The 12,604-nt window shown below is 36.9% G+C and overlaps 2 protein-coding genes across 2 annotated transcripts; one reads left to right on the plus strand and one right to left on the minus strand.

The window, feature by feature from the left end:
* Positions 1 to 1,358: 1,358 nt before the first annotated feature.
* On the plus strand, positions 1,359 to 5,811 carry LOC132190490 (probable folate-biopterin transporter 2). Its single transcript, XM_059605497.1, has 5 exons — positions 1,359 to 2,275; positions 3,994 to 4,253; positions 4,363 to 4,458; positions 4,525 to 4,695; positions 4,966 to 5,811. The coding sequence occupies exons 1-5, from the start codon at positions 1,909 to 1,911 to the stop codon at positions 5,563 to 5,565; spliced, it is 1,494 nt and encodes a 497-aa protein (XP_059461480.1). The 5' UTR covers positions 1,359 to 1,908; the 3' UTR covers positions 5,566 to 5,811.
* A 336-nt stretch (positions 5,812 to 6,147) lies between these two features.
* On the minus strand, positions 6,148 to 8,133 carry LOC132189516 (L-type lectin-domain containing receptor kinase IX.1-like). The gene has a single exon (XM_059604257.1). The coding sequence runs from the start codon at positions 8,131 to 8,133 to the stop codon at positions 6,148 to 6,150; it is 1,986 nt and encodes a 661-aa protein (XP_059460240.1).
* Between the last annotated feature and the right edge of the window lie 4,471 nt (positions 8,134 to 12,604).

A 12,604-nucleotide genomic window follows, 5' to 3' on the forward strand; every position in this document is an offset into this window, starting at 1 on the left:
TTTTGCATCATCTTCTTCTAACAGAGTTGCCCCAGAAGGTCCCAGGAAGTCGCATGTCCCTACCTGCAAGGAAGCATTGGGATTAAGCCACGTGTCAATCATTGATGGAGTGGATAATCCCTTTGAGGATTAATTTCTTTTTGTCCAAATTTTGTTAAGTCCCCCTTCCATATCAAGTCATGATTATAATATTATATCGATTAATTTTAATTCGATCTATTTAATTAAATTAGTTAAATTTTTTAATTATAATTTAAATTTATAATAAATTCACAGATTATATCAAAAGTTGTCAATAATAAGAATAACCATCTACTACTTTTAGTTGCCACCAACAATTTGAGAATTGTTTGTGTTAAGTATCCAAAACCCAATGTAATTCCAGTATAGTATGTTGATTTAAAACAAATGAATACTACAGTTTTTTCTAATGTTTTATTACGTAGATATTATTATTATTATTATTTTCTGAAAGATTTGTGGGGTGATTTTTTTTTTCTTGCTTTTTTTTATAAAATATTATTCACATAAAACCATGAAAACGCTTGAAGAATACCAAGAAAAACATTACAATGAAGAATAAAGACTTTTCGAGAAGTATTTAACCAAAATAGAATCGGTCAATTTTTATAGAATCTATTATTAAGATACTTGAAGGGGCAAAAAAGAGCTAACTTAATAAAATGGACTTCATTTCAGAAAGTATTATCATATATACATATTTTTTCTTTACATTTATTTATCTGATTGGAGAGATCCCCTACTTAGCTTTTATTTTTTATTTTTTATTTTTTTATTTTTTTATTTTTTTATTCTTTGTTGTCTTACTATAAAAAAAATACAATTTTTTTTTTTTTTGTTAAAGATTATTGTTACATTTTATAATTTTATTTACATATTGGGGTGAATGAAAACAGTAGCACGCCGCGTGTAATTTTTTTTTTTTTTTTTTTTCATTAAAATATTAAAAAAAATGTTTTCCTTCATGGCGTGCTTAGCATGCCGTGTAATCTGAATCACGGCTCTAAATATTGATCTCATTTATCAACTCAATAGATTTTTTTTTTTTTTTATTAATTTTTTTTTAAGTGCATGAAAAGAACAGCAAACACCAACAAATTAGGCTAGGATAGAGTTGAAAATATTATAGATAATGAATGACATATGTTAAGGGTCTGTTTGTTTGGGTACGTATTTGAAGAGTTTAGAAGTGTGTTTAAAAAATTAAAAACACTTTTAAAAATCAAAAGCTTCACAATAAAATTTTTGTTAAAAAAAACAAAATAATTTTAAACTTAAAAATTCTATTCCTCCAAAAATACTTTTAAATCATGAGCTGCATTTTGGAAGCCTGGCCTATCCCGCAGTAAATAAACCATATCGGTGTGAGATTAAGGTTTTACCGTTTGTTTGGTCAAACGTGCTGTCAGAGATCCTTCTGCAATCTTAGAACTAGAGCATTGTTGATCGATCCTGCAATTGTTTGTTTCCCTATCTGAGATCAACCGCTGAAAGAAATTAGAGTGAAGTAATGGTCACACGCGCTTTACAAAGTTACCTGCTTTTTAAGTTGAAGGTGGTTTAAGCTGAGCCCAGAACCCAATTTTCCTGAGGATTTTCCATCAGTTTGAAGAAGCCCAGTTCAGGAAAGAGAACTCAGATCAGATGGTTTTATTTTATTTTCAATCTTTTCTAGTTGGTGCTAAGATATCCAAGTCAGTAAATACTGTTTTGTGAACTGGGAGGTGGTTTTTTTTCTTCAAGAAATCTAGTGCAAAAGACACAACTGACTTCAAGAATTCTAATTTTTCCTGAAGAAATTAAGTCACTTTTGCATTCCAGATCGGGAGACATTGATTCGTAGGCTGGGTAGTTGTTGTTTTGTGCAAGTTTGTATCAGAGCGAGTGATGGTGGAGGGAAAGAATCTTGAAGAAGCCTCTGGTGGTTTTGAGGAGGAAAATGAGTCCAAGAAGGGTTTTTGTGGTTGTTTCTGCCTTCCAATCATCTGGTTTAAAATGCTTGCAACTGAAATGCATTGGAGTTTTGTATTTGGAGTGGTGGTTGTTTATGGAATAAGTCAGGGATTGGGTGGTGCTCTTTCTCGTGTAGGCACGGAGTATTACATGAAGGATATTCAGAAGGTGCAGCCTTCTGAAGCACAGATTTATGGAGGAATTACTTCCATCCCTTGGATTGTCAAGCCGCTCTGGGGTCTTCTTACAGATGTTCTCCCAATTTTTGGCTATCGCAGGCGGCCTTATTTCGTTTTAGCTGGTATATGACACATCATTGAATCTCGTTTATATGTTCATACTCTGCCTTAGAAGTGTTAAATCTAGATTTTGTGCTCAAATAGACATTAATTTCCACCTATAATTGCTTTTTTTGGCTGAATAAGAGCTTCTTTCCATAATTATCTCACTGAATTTGTGGAAGCATTAAGTTGTAATAATCTGCATTTTGAGCATGTTAGTTGTAGTGATATGATTATATTTTACATGGAAGCATTATTGGATTTTATGTGAAACATGCTTTTAAAGTTGATGATGAAAGTCAGCGGAGGTGACACAGCTAATTAGCAAGATTTGTTCTTTATGAAAGATTAAATGCCTTTATATTTAGTTGTTCTAGGGTCTGTTGTGTAAGGAGAATGTTCTGTCAAACCTTTTTTTTTTTTTCTTTTTCTTTTGAAAGGTGGGGTGGATAGTTTACAGAACTACAGGGAATTGTGTGTCTTGCACTATGTATATGTATATATAATCTCAAGGACCCCTTAAAACACATTTCAGATGTAACTTATGAGGAAGTGCAGACATGGTATTGCCACAATTATAAGTTAGCATTACTTGATAAGATGTTCAAGAAAACTATTTTCCTTCAAAATAATGTTGAATAGAAAATAGATTTACCCAAGTAGGATTTTGTGCAACTATACTTAAATTTGTGTATTATTCTGTCTTTGTAAGGATCCTTGAAGAGGTGGTCTTTTACTTCTGCCTTTTTGGGGGATACGTGTGCATGCCTGCCTTATAAATCTGTGATTCTTGCTGAACTTTTGGGTCCTTGCCTTGCTCACACTACTCTATCCCAAGAAACCTCTATTTTATGTATCATGAATTTGGTGCTTGTGTTGGATTTAGCATTCAGGGCTTAGCACTTTAAGACATAGTTGGAGAATTGACATGGATTGTATCTTTAGAAAAATAATGGATAAAGATGTAGGTTATAAAAATGCTTTCTTTACTCGTATTCAAATTCATACAATATTAATTCAATCTTGTCCCAATGTGATAAATAGAGTTAGTGAATGATTTATATAATTAGATTACTCATAACTGCCTTATTTTGTAATTAGAACCATAGGCTATACCATAAGGTTTGTCATATTGACAGGAAAAATAAATGGAAGTTTCAATTTATTAGACAAGCTTGACCTTGTTTTTCCCTAATGGATGTCAAAATGGCGTGGTATTATCAACAAGTAACTTATTTCAGAGGGTCTAAGCAGCCTTTTTGAACCCATACAACAACAAAAAAAGTACAGAGCACCCAATTTTGATAGTGGCAATAAATTTTCATTGGAGGTGTATGACGTCAATCTCTTATGCACGGATCCTTACCTGCCTTTTAGGTGGTTCAATCAGACTAAACAACTAGTGCTGAAATTATCTGCTTGTCCCTCTGGTGGATATTACGCTGACTGTAGCATCTTTGTTGAGGAATTCTCATACAATCAACAATATGGTTTAGTTCATACTACTAAAGTAAAGGAGAACTTAAAAAAGGCAGAGTAGAAAAGTAAATCTTGAAAATCTGCAGTTTAATTAATTACTCTTATAAAATGGGAGACGGCCACATAAGCAGGTGTAGGATCCTCAGACCTGGTTTCTTCAAGAGATATTAATCTACAATTTCGTCCTTTATTTAGTAATCTTGCACACAAAGTATTGACACAGTTGTCTCATTAGATAGTTCCTTTCATGTTAATTCAGGTTGTCTGGGTGTGGTCTCCATGCTCTTGTTATCATTGCACGAAAAGCTACATCTTGTATTGGCCCTATTGTCATTGACGGCCGGAAGTGCTGGGGTTGCAATAGCAGATGTGACCATAGATGCCTGTGTGGCACAGAATAGCATTTCCCATCCTTCTCTTGCAGCTGACATGCAAAGCTTGTGTGCCTTGAGTTCCTCTATTGGAGCACTAGTAGGATACTTCATAAGCGGTATCTTTGTTCACCTCATAGGCCCTAAGGTTAGCTTCATATTTTCAAATTTGAAAACTATCTTTGATTTTCATATCCTCAATTTGAAAGTATGTTTATCTTATTTTTCAGAAAAGTTTTTTTGCTTTTCCCTGGTAGGGGGTGTTTGGTTTGTTGACAATCCCTGCTGGACTTGTATTTTTAATTGGAATTATGCTTGATGAGCCTCATATGCCCAACTTTGCTTACAGACAGGTACTCTTTAGCTCTTGTTTAATTTTAGTTCTTTTAAGCTCTTGGTCTAATATATGCTGGACTCAGGTAAACCAGAAGTTTCTTGATGCTGCCAAGGCTATGTGGACAACACTGAAATGCCCAGATGTTTGGAAGCCCTGTTTATACATGTACTTCTCCATTGCATTGAGCTTGGATATCCGTGAGGGAATGTTCTATTGGTACACGGACTCAAAAGGGGGTCCCTTGTTATCTCAGGTATGGCAAAATTCACTCTCAGCTATGGCAAGAATTCAGAATATAGTCCAGTATACTTGCAAAAAAAATTGAGCAGACACACAAACACACATATAGATGAGATATTGTATCATCTCTGGATTTCACAACAAGAGACATGATTGATTATATGTTTGAATGGTTTAGTTTTGTGGAGTAAGTTATAATTAGTACACCAGATGAAAATCTTGCTTATAATGTGTAGCTTGCGTTCAGCACTTGTAAAATGTATAGTTCTTATGATTTATGCAGGAGAAAGTTGGTTATATATTCTCAATTGGTTCAGCTGGCTCCCTCTTGGGGGCAATCCTTTACCAGAATGTTCTGAAGGATCACCCCTTCCGAGACTTGTGCTTCTGGACTCAGTTGCTTTTTGGTTTATCAGGAATGCTGGACTTGATCCTGGTGTTTCGATTGAATTTGAAATTTGGCATATCAGATTATTTTTTCATTGTTATTGATGAATGTGTGCATCAAATGATTGGAAGGCTCAAATGGATGCCTCTTCTTGTACTCAGTTCAAAGCTTTGCCCCTCTGGTATAGAAGGCACTTTCTTTGCTCTGCTCATGTCTATCGACAATGTTGGACTTCTCTCAGCATCATGGGGAGGAGGCGGCCTCCTCCATATATTGAAGGTTACCCGGACCAACTTTGATAATCTATGGTTGGTCATATTGATTCGGAACATATTGAGAATCAGTCCACTTTGTCTGCTATATTTGATACCTAGAGGTGATCCCAACTCTTCCATTCTTCCAACTGAAATCTTGGATACAAAAGAGAGGACTGAAACTCAAGGAACTGAGAATATTGAATTGGTTTCGCTCATAAATGACGTTGATGTTAAATAGCTGAACACAAAAGTCAATTCACATCGAATTCTTCTTAGATCTTCTTTTGCAAACACGTGGATAAAGCCGAAGGTGCTTAGTTTGAGGCCGGAGAGGTGATAATTATTGGAATTATGTGGGTAGATCTTTCTTATGATTGTAAAATTAACCTTCTTACGGGTCTTACCTGTCGGCTTTCGTTGCAAAGTTTTTAAATTGATGTTCATAGAAGACTGGTTGAATGAAAGAACGCAAATTTTGATATTATTATTGCTTTCCAGATGATACATGATTTTAGTTCAATCTTTCTTTTCAAACTTTCTATGTATTTTGTGACATGTGAGAATATCTGATACTGATCTGAAAATATGTCAAATTGTTCCAAGTTGAGTAATTTTAGTAACTGGTTACTGTTTCCTCTCTTGGTATGATATCCTTCTAGATTAATTGAATGTATTTTATTTATGGTGAGATATCAATTAATGTAGAAAGTTGTCAAACCAATGAATCTAGAAAGTTCCCAATTTTACACATCCAAGAGTTTGACCAGGAAAAGGAAGAGAAAAAAGTCATGATAGGGTTTTGCTTGGTGGCAGCACTACTTTACCGCCCCAGATCTTTGAGGCTTGAGGTAATGGATGGCCGAAAGGAACCGAGCTCTCCTTTGGTTTTAAGGAGTGGATGAAGCAGAGGATCATGCATGTCTGGTGGAAGCTCCGGCAGCGCCACTTCAAGCTGAAGGACCTTAATTACCTGCCCTGCCTTTGGCCTTTCCCTGTAGTTTGGATTAGTACACCACAACCCCACAATCAACAAGCATCTCATCTGGTCCTCGGAAAAGCTCATGCTCAGTCTCTCATCAGCTGCTTGGAGAAGATCCCCTGCTAGGTAGAACTCCCAAACCCATGTCACCAGTGACACATGATATTCCCCATCGTGGAAAGTCCTCCTCCCACATGCAATCTCCAAAGCCACCACTCCAAAACTAAACATGTCTGATTCCTTGCTGGCCCTCCCTTCATTTGCGTATTCTGGGGCCAAGTAGCCATAAGTCCCGACCACACCTGTCGTATGAGTCCTCGACCGGGGGTCAACCAGCTCAGCAACTCCAAAATCACCAAGCTTGGTGCTGAAATCTGTGTCCAACAGTACATTAGCTGACTTGATGTCTCTGTGGAGGACACAGTACTTCTCTGCTTCTTCGTGGAGGTAATGAAGGGCTGAGGCCAACCCTAAAGCTATCTTGTATCTCGCACTCCATGGCAGGGTTTCTCCATGGCCAAAGAGATGATTGTCGAGACTGCCATTAGGCATGTACTCATAGACAAGCAAGAATTCGCCTTGCTCGTGACACCAACCAATGAACTGAACCAGATTTCGATGTATTAAACGGCTAATTATCTTCACCTCGTTGATGAATAAAGACTCGGAGTGTTTGGATTCAGTGAAGATTCTCTTCACAGCAACCGGGCGGCCCAGGCCTCTCAAGCTTCCTTTGTAGACTTGGCCAGACCCTCCCTGACCTAGCCTCCTATCATTTGCAAAACCATTGGTGCCTGCAACTAGTTCCAGGTAAGAAAATTTCCTAGGCAACGCTCCTCTCTCAAGATTTGTACTTATAGAGGAGTCGGAATCCGCGTCATTTCCATGTCTGTGATTCCTGTTTCTCCTCCTTCTCAGAACAAACCAACTGATGATGCCCACTAGAATAATCAAGCTCAAGGAACACCCTACAACAAACGTTACAAAACATGTCCTGAACCTCCTTATTCTACTGCAGCTTACCTCCAAGGAGTCCGAATTGGACTGAAAATCCCATGAATGAATAACATGCCGCTCAAGCTTCGAGCTCGTAGTGCCTGAGAAACCAATGGTTACCCGCTTGGAAGAAAGAACTTCTTTTAGATCTATAAGGCAAGAAAGAGAAGAGTTACCCTTAAAAACAGGGTTTTTCTCGTATGTCCAGAACACACTGAGGTTATTGGTTGTGGCATTGTAAGTAATCCAAACATTAGCCATCTTTCCGGCATGCGAGTAAGCATCCCAATCCGCAGAGACGACTGAACGGACCGAGTTCTCCTTGATCCCAACCTGTGGCGCTGTTGAATTTGGGAAAGTGTCAAACACAACTGCAACAATGTGGTTTTTGGACATGGCAAGCTTGGTGGTTGTATTGAATAGTCCCAACTCTTTACCGGCCGAGTTGGGCGGAATTGTATAGTGTAAAGGCGCCATGAAGAAGGCCAGGCCAGCCCCAGCCCCATCACTAGCATTAACATTGTTAATGGTGAAAGAAAAATGAGCAGTGAAGTCTGCCTTATGAGTAATCCCAGTTAAGCAGTTCTCCCATAGATGCACACCATCTGCATATGTCGCCCACCCCACGGTCCCCACGCCATTCTCGTCGTCTTTGTTGAGCACAATTGCTCCATCGGCAGCTGTGGCATCGCCGTTGTAGACGATTTTCGAGCCACCCGGGTGATCAAAATGAGTAATGTTGAAGGAAAGTGGATGGGCAAAGGGGATGAAAAAGTGGGAGAAAATGCAGACAACAATGCAGGAAATATTCAAACAGTGAAGACAAGCCATTGGCAGCAAATAGTGTTTGATGTTTGCTTCTCTTAAGGTATTTGGGTGATGCTTAGAATCGTAGAGAACAATGATCGGATCATAATTAATATATGGGCGGCCAAGTTGGGATTATGAGTAGAAATGTCGAGGAAGAGGATTGAGCCGAAATGCAAGTGACACAGAAATTGCCTCGATCGGTTTCATATATGCACTTTAGCAAAACATGCATCATGCCATGATGGGTGCGGGACTTTTGTTTTATTTTTGGATGAATGCGTGGGCGTTGCGCGGCGTTTCGTGGACACGAAGTACGGAATCGACACATAAATATTAGTGACTTTATCCATCGCAGAGGCATATAAAAAGTGTTACAACAGTAGAATTCAACTAAGCAATTATGGACACGACTTGGCTATAGTTTTATTTGTTGGGATTGAGACACCGGAAGGTGGACGGATCCTTGGTTTTGGAGATTCAGGTGGTGAGGATTCGTTGTATTTAATATTTTTACCTGATGTGACAAATTTCTATTGAAGACTATAAAATTAAGTTTTAATGTTTTACACTACATTCTAATAGAATGGACTATTTAAAATGAAACCAAATCACGAAGATACACCGCATTCAATATGTGAATCTTGTGTTAGTTGAAACTTGCCTTACCAAGCTCACTTACTAATTAATAGGGATGTCAACTCGGTCCGGTTTTTTTGTTTCTGGCCAAAACCGGGGTTCGGAACTGGGGTACTCTAGTTCTTGGTTTTGGACAACCGGAACTGGGAACCGGCAAGTTCCAATTTGTACTCGGTCCGGTAGCCGTTTTTTTTAGAAAATTGTTTTATTTTTTATTTTTAACCGGTTTAATATATATATATACCCGGTTCCGGTTTCCCGATTATAATTGAGTGCCAAAAATCGGGACCAGAACTGGGGTCCCCGGTTTTTGATTTTTTGCAACCGGAACCGAAACCGGCTCTTGGTTTTCCAGTAATTTTTGACACCCTTACGAATTAAGGACAAGACGGCCTTTATAAAAGGTAAGACGAACTCTCACGCAAGTATGTGATTTTTACACACTTTCTTACTTACACTTTGCTTAAACATTCTCTCAAATTCATTTTCATTAGGGGCATATTTTGGTGTGTGTTTGAAAGACTTAAAAATGTATTTAACACTAAAAAAGTCAGTTAAAAAAAAAAAAAAAAAAACCGTTTGGTAAAAAATTAAAAGAGCTTTTAAGAGTCCAAAAAGCAAAAAAAAATTACTAAAACACACATTTAACAAAAACTTAAAAATGAAGTTTTTGCCAAAAAACTCTTTTTGACTTAAAAGTTTTATTTTTCAAACGCAATTCCAAATTAGTTCTAATTCAAGCATCGGAGGTGGTTATGCATCACTTTGTCAAATTTTTGCTCATATTAGTAACAAATTGGTAGGTGATATGGCGAAAATACATGTTATTATAATCATCTCGTCTTGAGAAGGTGAACATTTACCATTATCAATATTACTCAAAATGATGTCTTTTTTGATAACGGGTATCCTGATCGAGAGGCTTTTCGGATTCTATCTGTTTGATAGGTATTTTGACAATTTGAGTCTTACTATTCGAACAGTCTGAACACCTAAAAAAAAAAAAAAATTTAAAAAAAAATAATGTGGGATTTGATTGTTTTCTCAATTACACCTCCTGATCCCATCCTGGTTAATGGGCATTATATTACTTTTAAGCAACATTAATTGTGTCACCCACTTTGTATGTTGGCAGATGGCAATCAAACTAGTGGGAGCTGACGACGGAGATGTGGGCTAATAGCCTCCTATACTTTGGGTACCATAAAGTTACAACAATCCACTAAACACCTCGTGAGGCTGCCGGCGGCCGATATTTTGTCGTTGGAATCAATTTAGGCAAATTCGCGGTAAAGGGCGACTGAAGCGATGGCTGGCCTACGATGTACTAAGTTTTCCTTTTCTTTTTTTCTTTTTTTCTTTTTTTTTTTTAAAAAAAATTTAATTTAAATTTTTTAGACCGAGATAAAAAATGTGGCTCTTTTTTTTTTTGTTGGCGTAAAATGATTTCTGAAAAATATTTTTGGTATTTTTGCAACAAAAAATTATAATCAACATAATCTTTGGTTAGACTGGTTGGAACTTTGTTGGCCCCGGTTGAGACTTACTAGGACCTAGATAGGACCCTGTTGGAACCCGGTCATAACTTACCGGATCCTGATCAATGGGATCAGTCGGAACCCAATCAGGACCTCGCTAGAATTGATCAAGCCACCACCAGGACCCAATTAGGATTTGCCAAAACCAGGTCAGGCCGGCCACCGTTCAGAGTTTACCAAGACGACATCCGGACTCGGTTGGAACTTGCCAAGACCCAATCGAAACATCATCGTAATTTAAAGTTTAATATGATAGAATGAAAATATATATTTGTGATTTTTCATACGCACAAAAATCCTAAACATACTTTCAAAAATATCATTTTTCAAGAAAATGTTTTCCGCTGAAAACATTTTTCAACGAAAAATATTTTACGTCGAAACAAACGGACCCGATATGAAAAAAAAAACCCAATAAATAGCTCAATACAATCGTAATAGAGCATGAAATGTCGAAGAGAGGGCGGCTGCATTGCCATTGATAACAGTTTGTGAAGCAGTCTAATATGATGGTTGACCTGCTAAAATTAAGTGTGCACTAACAACGATTTGAATGAGGCGGTCGATGAAGATCACCTATCCTGCAACCTTGAATAAAGGAACATATTCTGCAATAGCTCAAGACAATAGGCTATTGGAGAGATGAGCGGAATCTAGAAGCCAGTCTATGGGTTGGGGGGCGGAGTGGGGGGGGGTGCTGGCCGGTGGAGTAGCTGGTCGGCCAGCGGCTTTTGGGACGGCCAATATCAGTGCACACTACTGAATGAGTCCATACGTGAAAAGTGTTGGGGGAGACCAAATCCATCCGTAATGATAAAAATACACGGCACCACCTTGCCCAAAAGGGAAATATGTTGGAGACAGCATGCATGGCATGGGTAGTAAATTTTTCATGGGACACGGGATTTTTTGGTCTTTCTACTTTCTTGTTGGGAGGTTGGATTGTTGGAACATGTTCCAACACGCCAGCACGTGCGGTATTGTGTATGAATAGTAGAAGGTGTTGCCAATTTTGACGTGGCGATTCGTGAGGCTTTCTTTCGGTTGCCACTATTTCTCATGATCTCATGGACATTGTTTTTGGCATGCCTTGATAGTGAAGCTTCCTCTTGGGGATCATCCTTTTGTGAGTGAGGTCTTGCTAATAGAGCACTTGCATTTTCTTTAAATTTTGAGAATTAATTAATTAATTTTTTTTTTTATTCAAATAAAATTTATATTAGTTTTTTTTTTCTTCTATATTATTTAAATATTCTTTAAATTAAATGATAGGAAAAAGAGATACAAAAAAGAAATTATTTAAATATTATTTCAAATAAATGCTAGAAGAAAGAAAGTCTTATTATATTAAAATAATATTTTCTTTGGTGTAAATATTGTTTTCCTTAGTGTTCCATCGGTTTATGGAATACTAAAAGAGTTTGTTTTAGTTTTAGAATTTTTTTTTTTTTTTTTGGGGAGTTTTTTTCTATATTTAGAAAAGAGAGTGAGATTTGTGGAGGGTGACTCGCAAATTATTGTCTCTGTTTTCCTCAATCTAGACATTCTACTTAATTGGTGGTTGGAATCATTTGTATTAGAAGCTTGCTGGCTTTTGAACCATATTTCACCCTAGTCCTTTCAAGAGTACTTTTATCGCAATATTAATTGGCCAACTTCACTGTTTTTATTGATTAAAGTGAAAGCATTTCCAATGTGTCTCTCTCCCTTGGCGGTCGTCGATCAGTGACATCAACCTTTGATTGATCTTTCTTTCTTTATTTCTTTTTAGACACTTTTGTTTTGTTTTTTTTCTTCTTCTTTTAAATCTTTGCTGTTCTATTTGCTTAAAAAAAGTTTTTACACAAAAATAGCATCGTGTTACGCATGGAACTGCCAATTACATGCTCTATATAAACAAAAAGGCAATCTACAAATGGGGAGTCTCCAACATTTGAAGAAAAACTATTCATGTAGATTGCAATTATTTCTCATGGAAAGTTAGGCTTTGTTTGGCAAAGCCTTTCTTTTCGTTTATTACTGTTCATACACAATTTTCCATAAAAAATCAACATTAAAACAATTTAACTTTTTTCACTTTTTATTACTATTTAAATAAAAAAATCACTATAAAACAAAACATTTTTATTTTTTCATACCACTTTTTCACTTTTTTATATCAAACATTTTTTTTTTTTTTTTTTCACATGAATCTATGTGAACTACAATATCTAAGGAAAAGACTTTGAAAAACTAGCCAAAGTCCATGAAGGTTCAGGGCTGAGAAACTAGTCATGTACATAGTTTGCAATGATTTCTAATGGGGTCTCTCCAGCTTT

This window comes from Corylus avellana, chromosome ca8, assembly GCF_901000735.1.
Source record: "Corylus avellana chromosome ca8, CavTom2PMs-1.0".
In the NCBI taxonomy this organism is placed as follows: Eukaryota; Viridiplantae; Streptophyta; class Magnoliopsida; order Fagales; family Betulaceae; genus Corylus; species Corylus avellana.

Coding starts and splice junctions, on each gene's coding strand:
- LOC132190490 (XM_059605497.1), top strand. CDS start 1,909: ATGGTGGAGGGAAAGAATCTTGAAGAAGCCTCTGGTGGTTTTGAGGAG. Junction 4,254..4,362: donor TTCACCTCATAGGCCCTAAG/GTTAGCTTCATA, acceptor TTTCCCTGGTAG/GGGGTGTTTGGTTTGTTGAC. Junction 4,696..4,965: donor GGGGTCCCTTGTTATCTCAG/GTATGGCAAAAT, acceptor TGATTTATGCAG/GAGAAAGTTGGTTATATATT.
- LOC132189516 (XM_059604257.1), bottom strand. CDS start 8,133: ATGGCTTGTCTTCACTGTTTGAATATTTCCTGCATTGTTGTCTGCATT.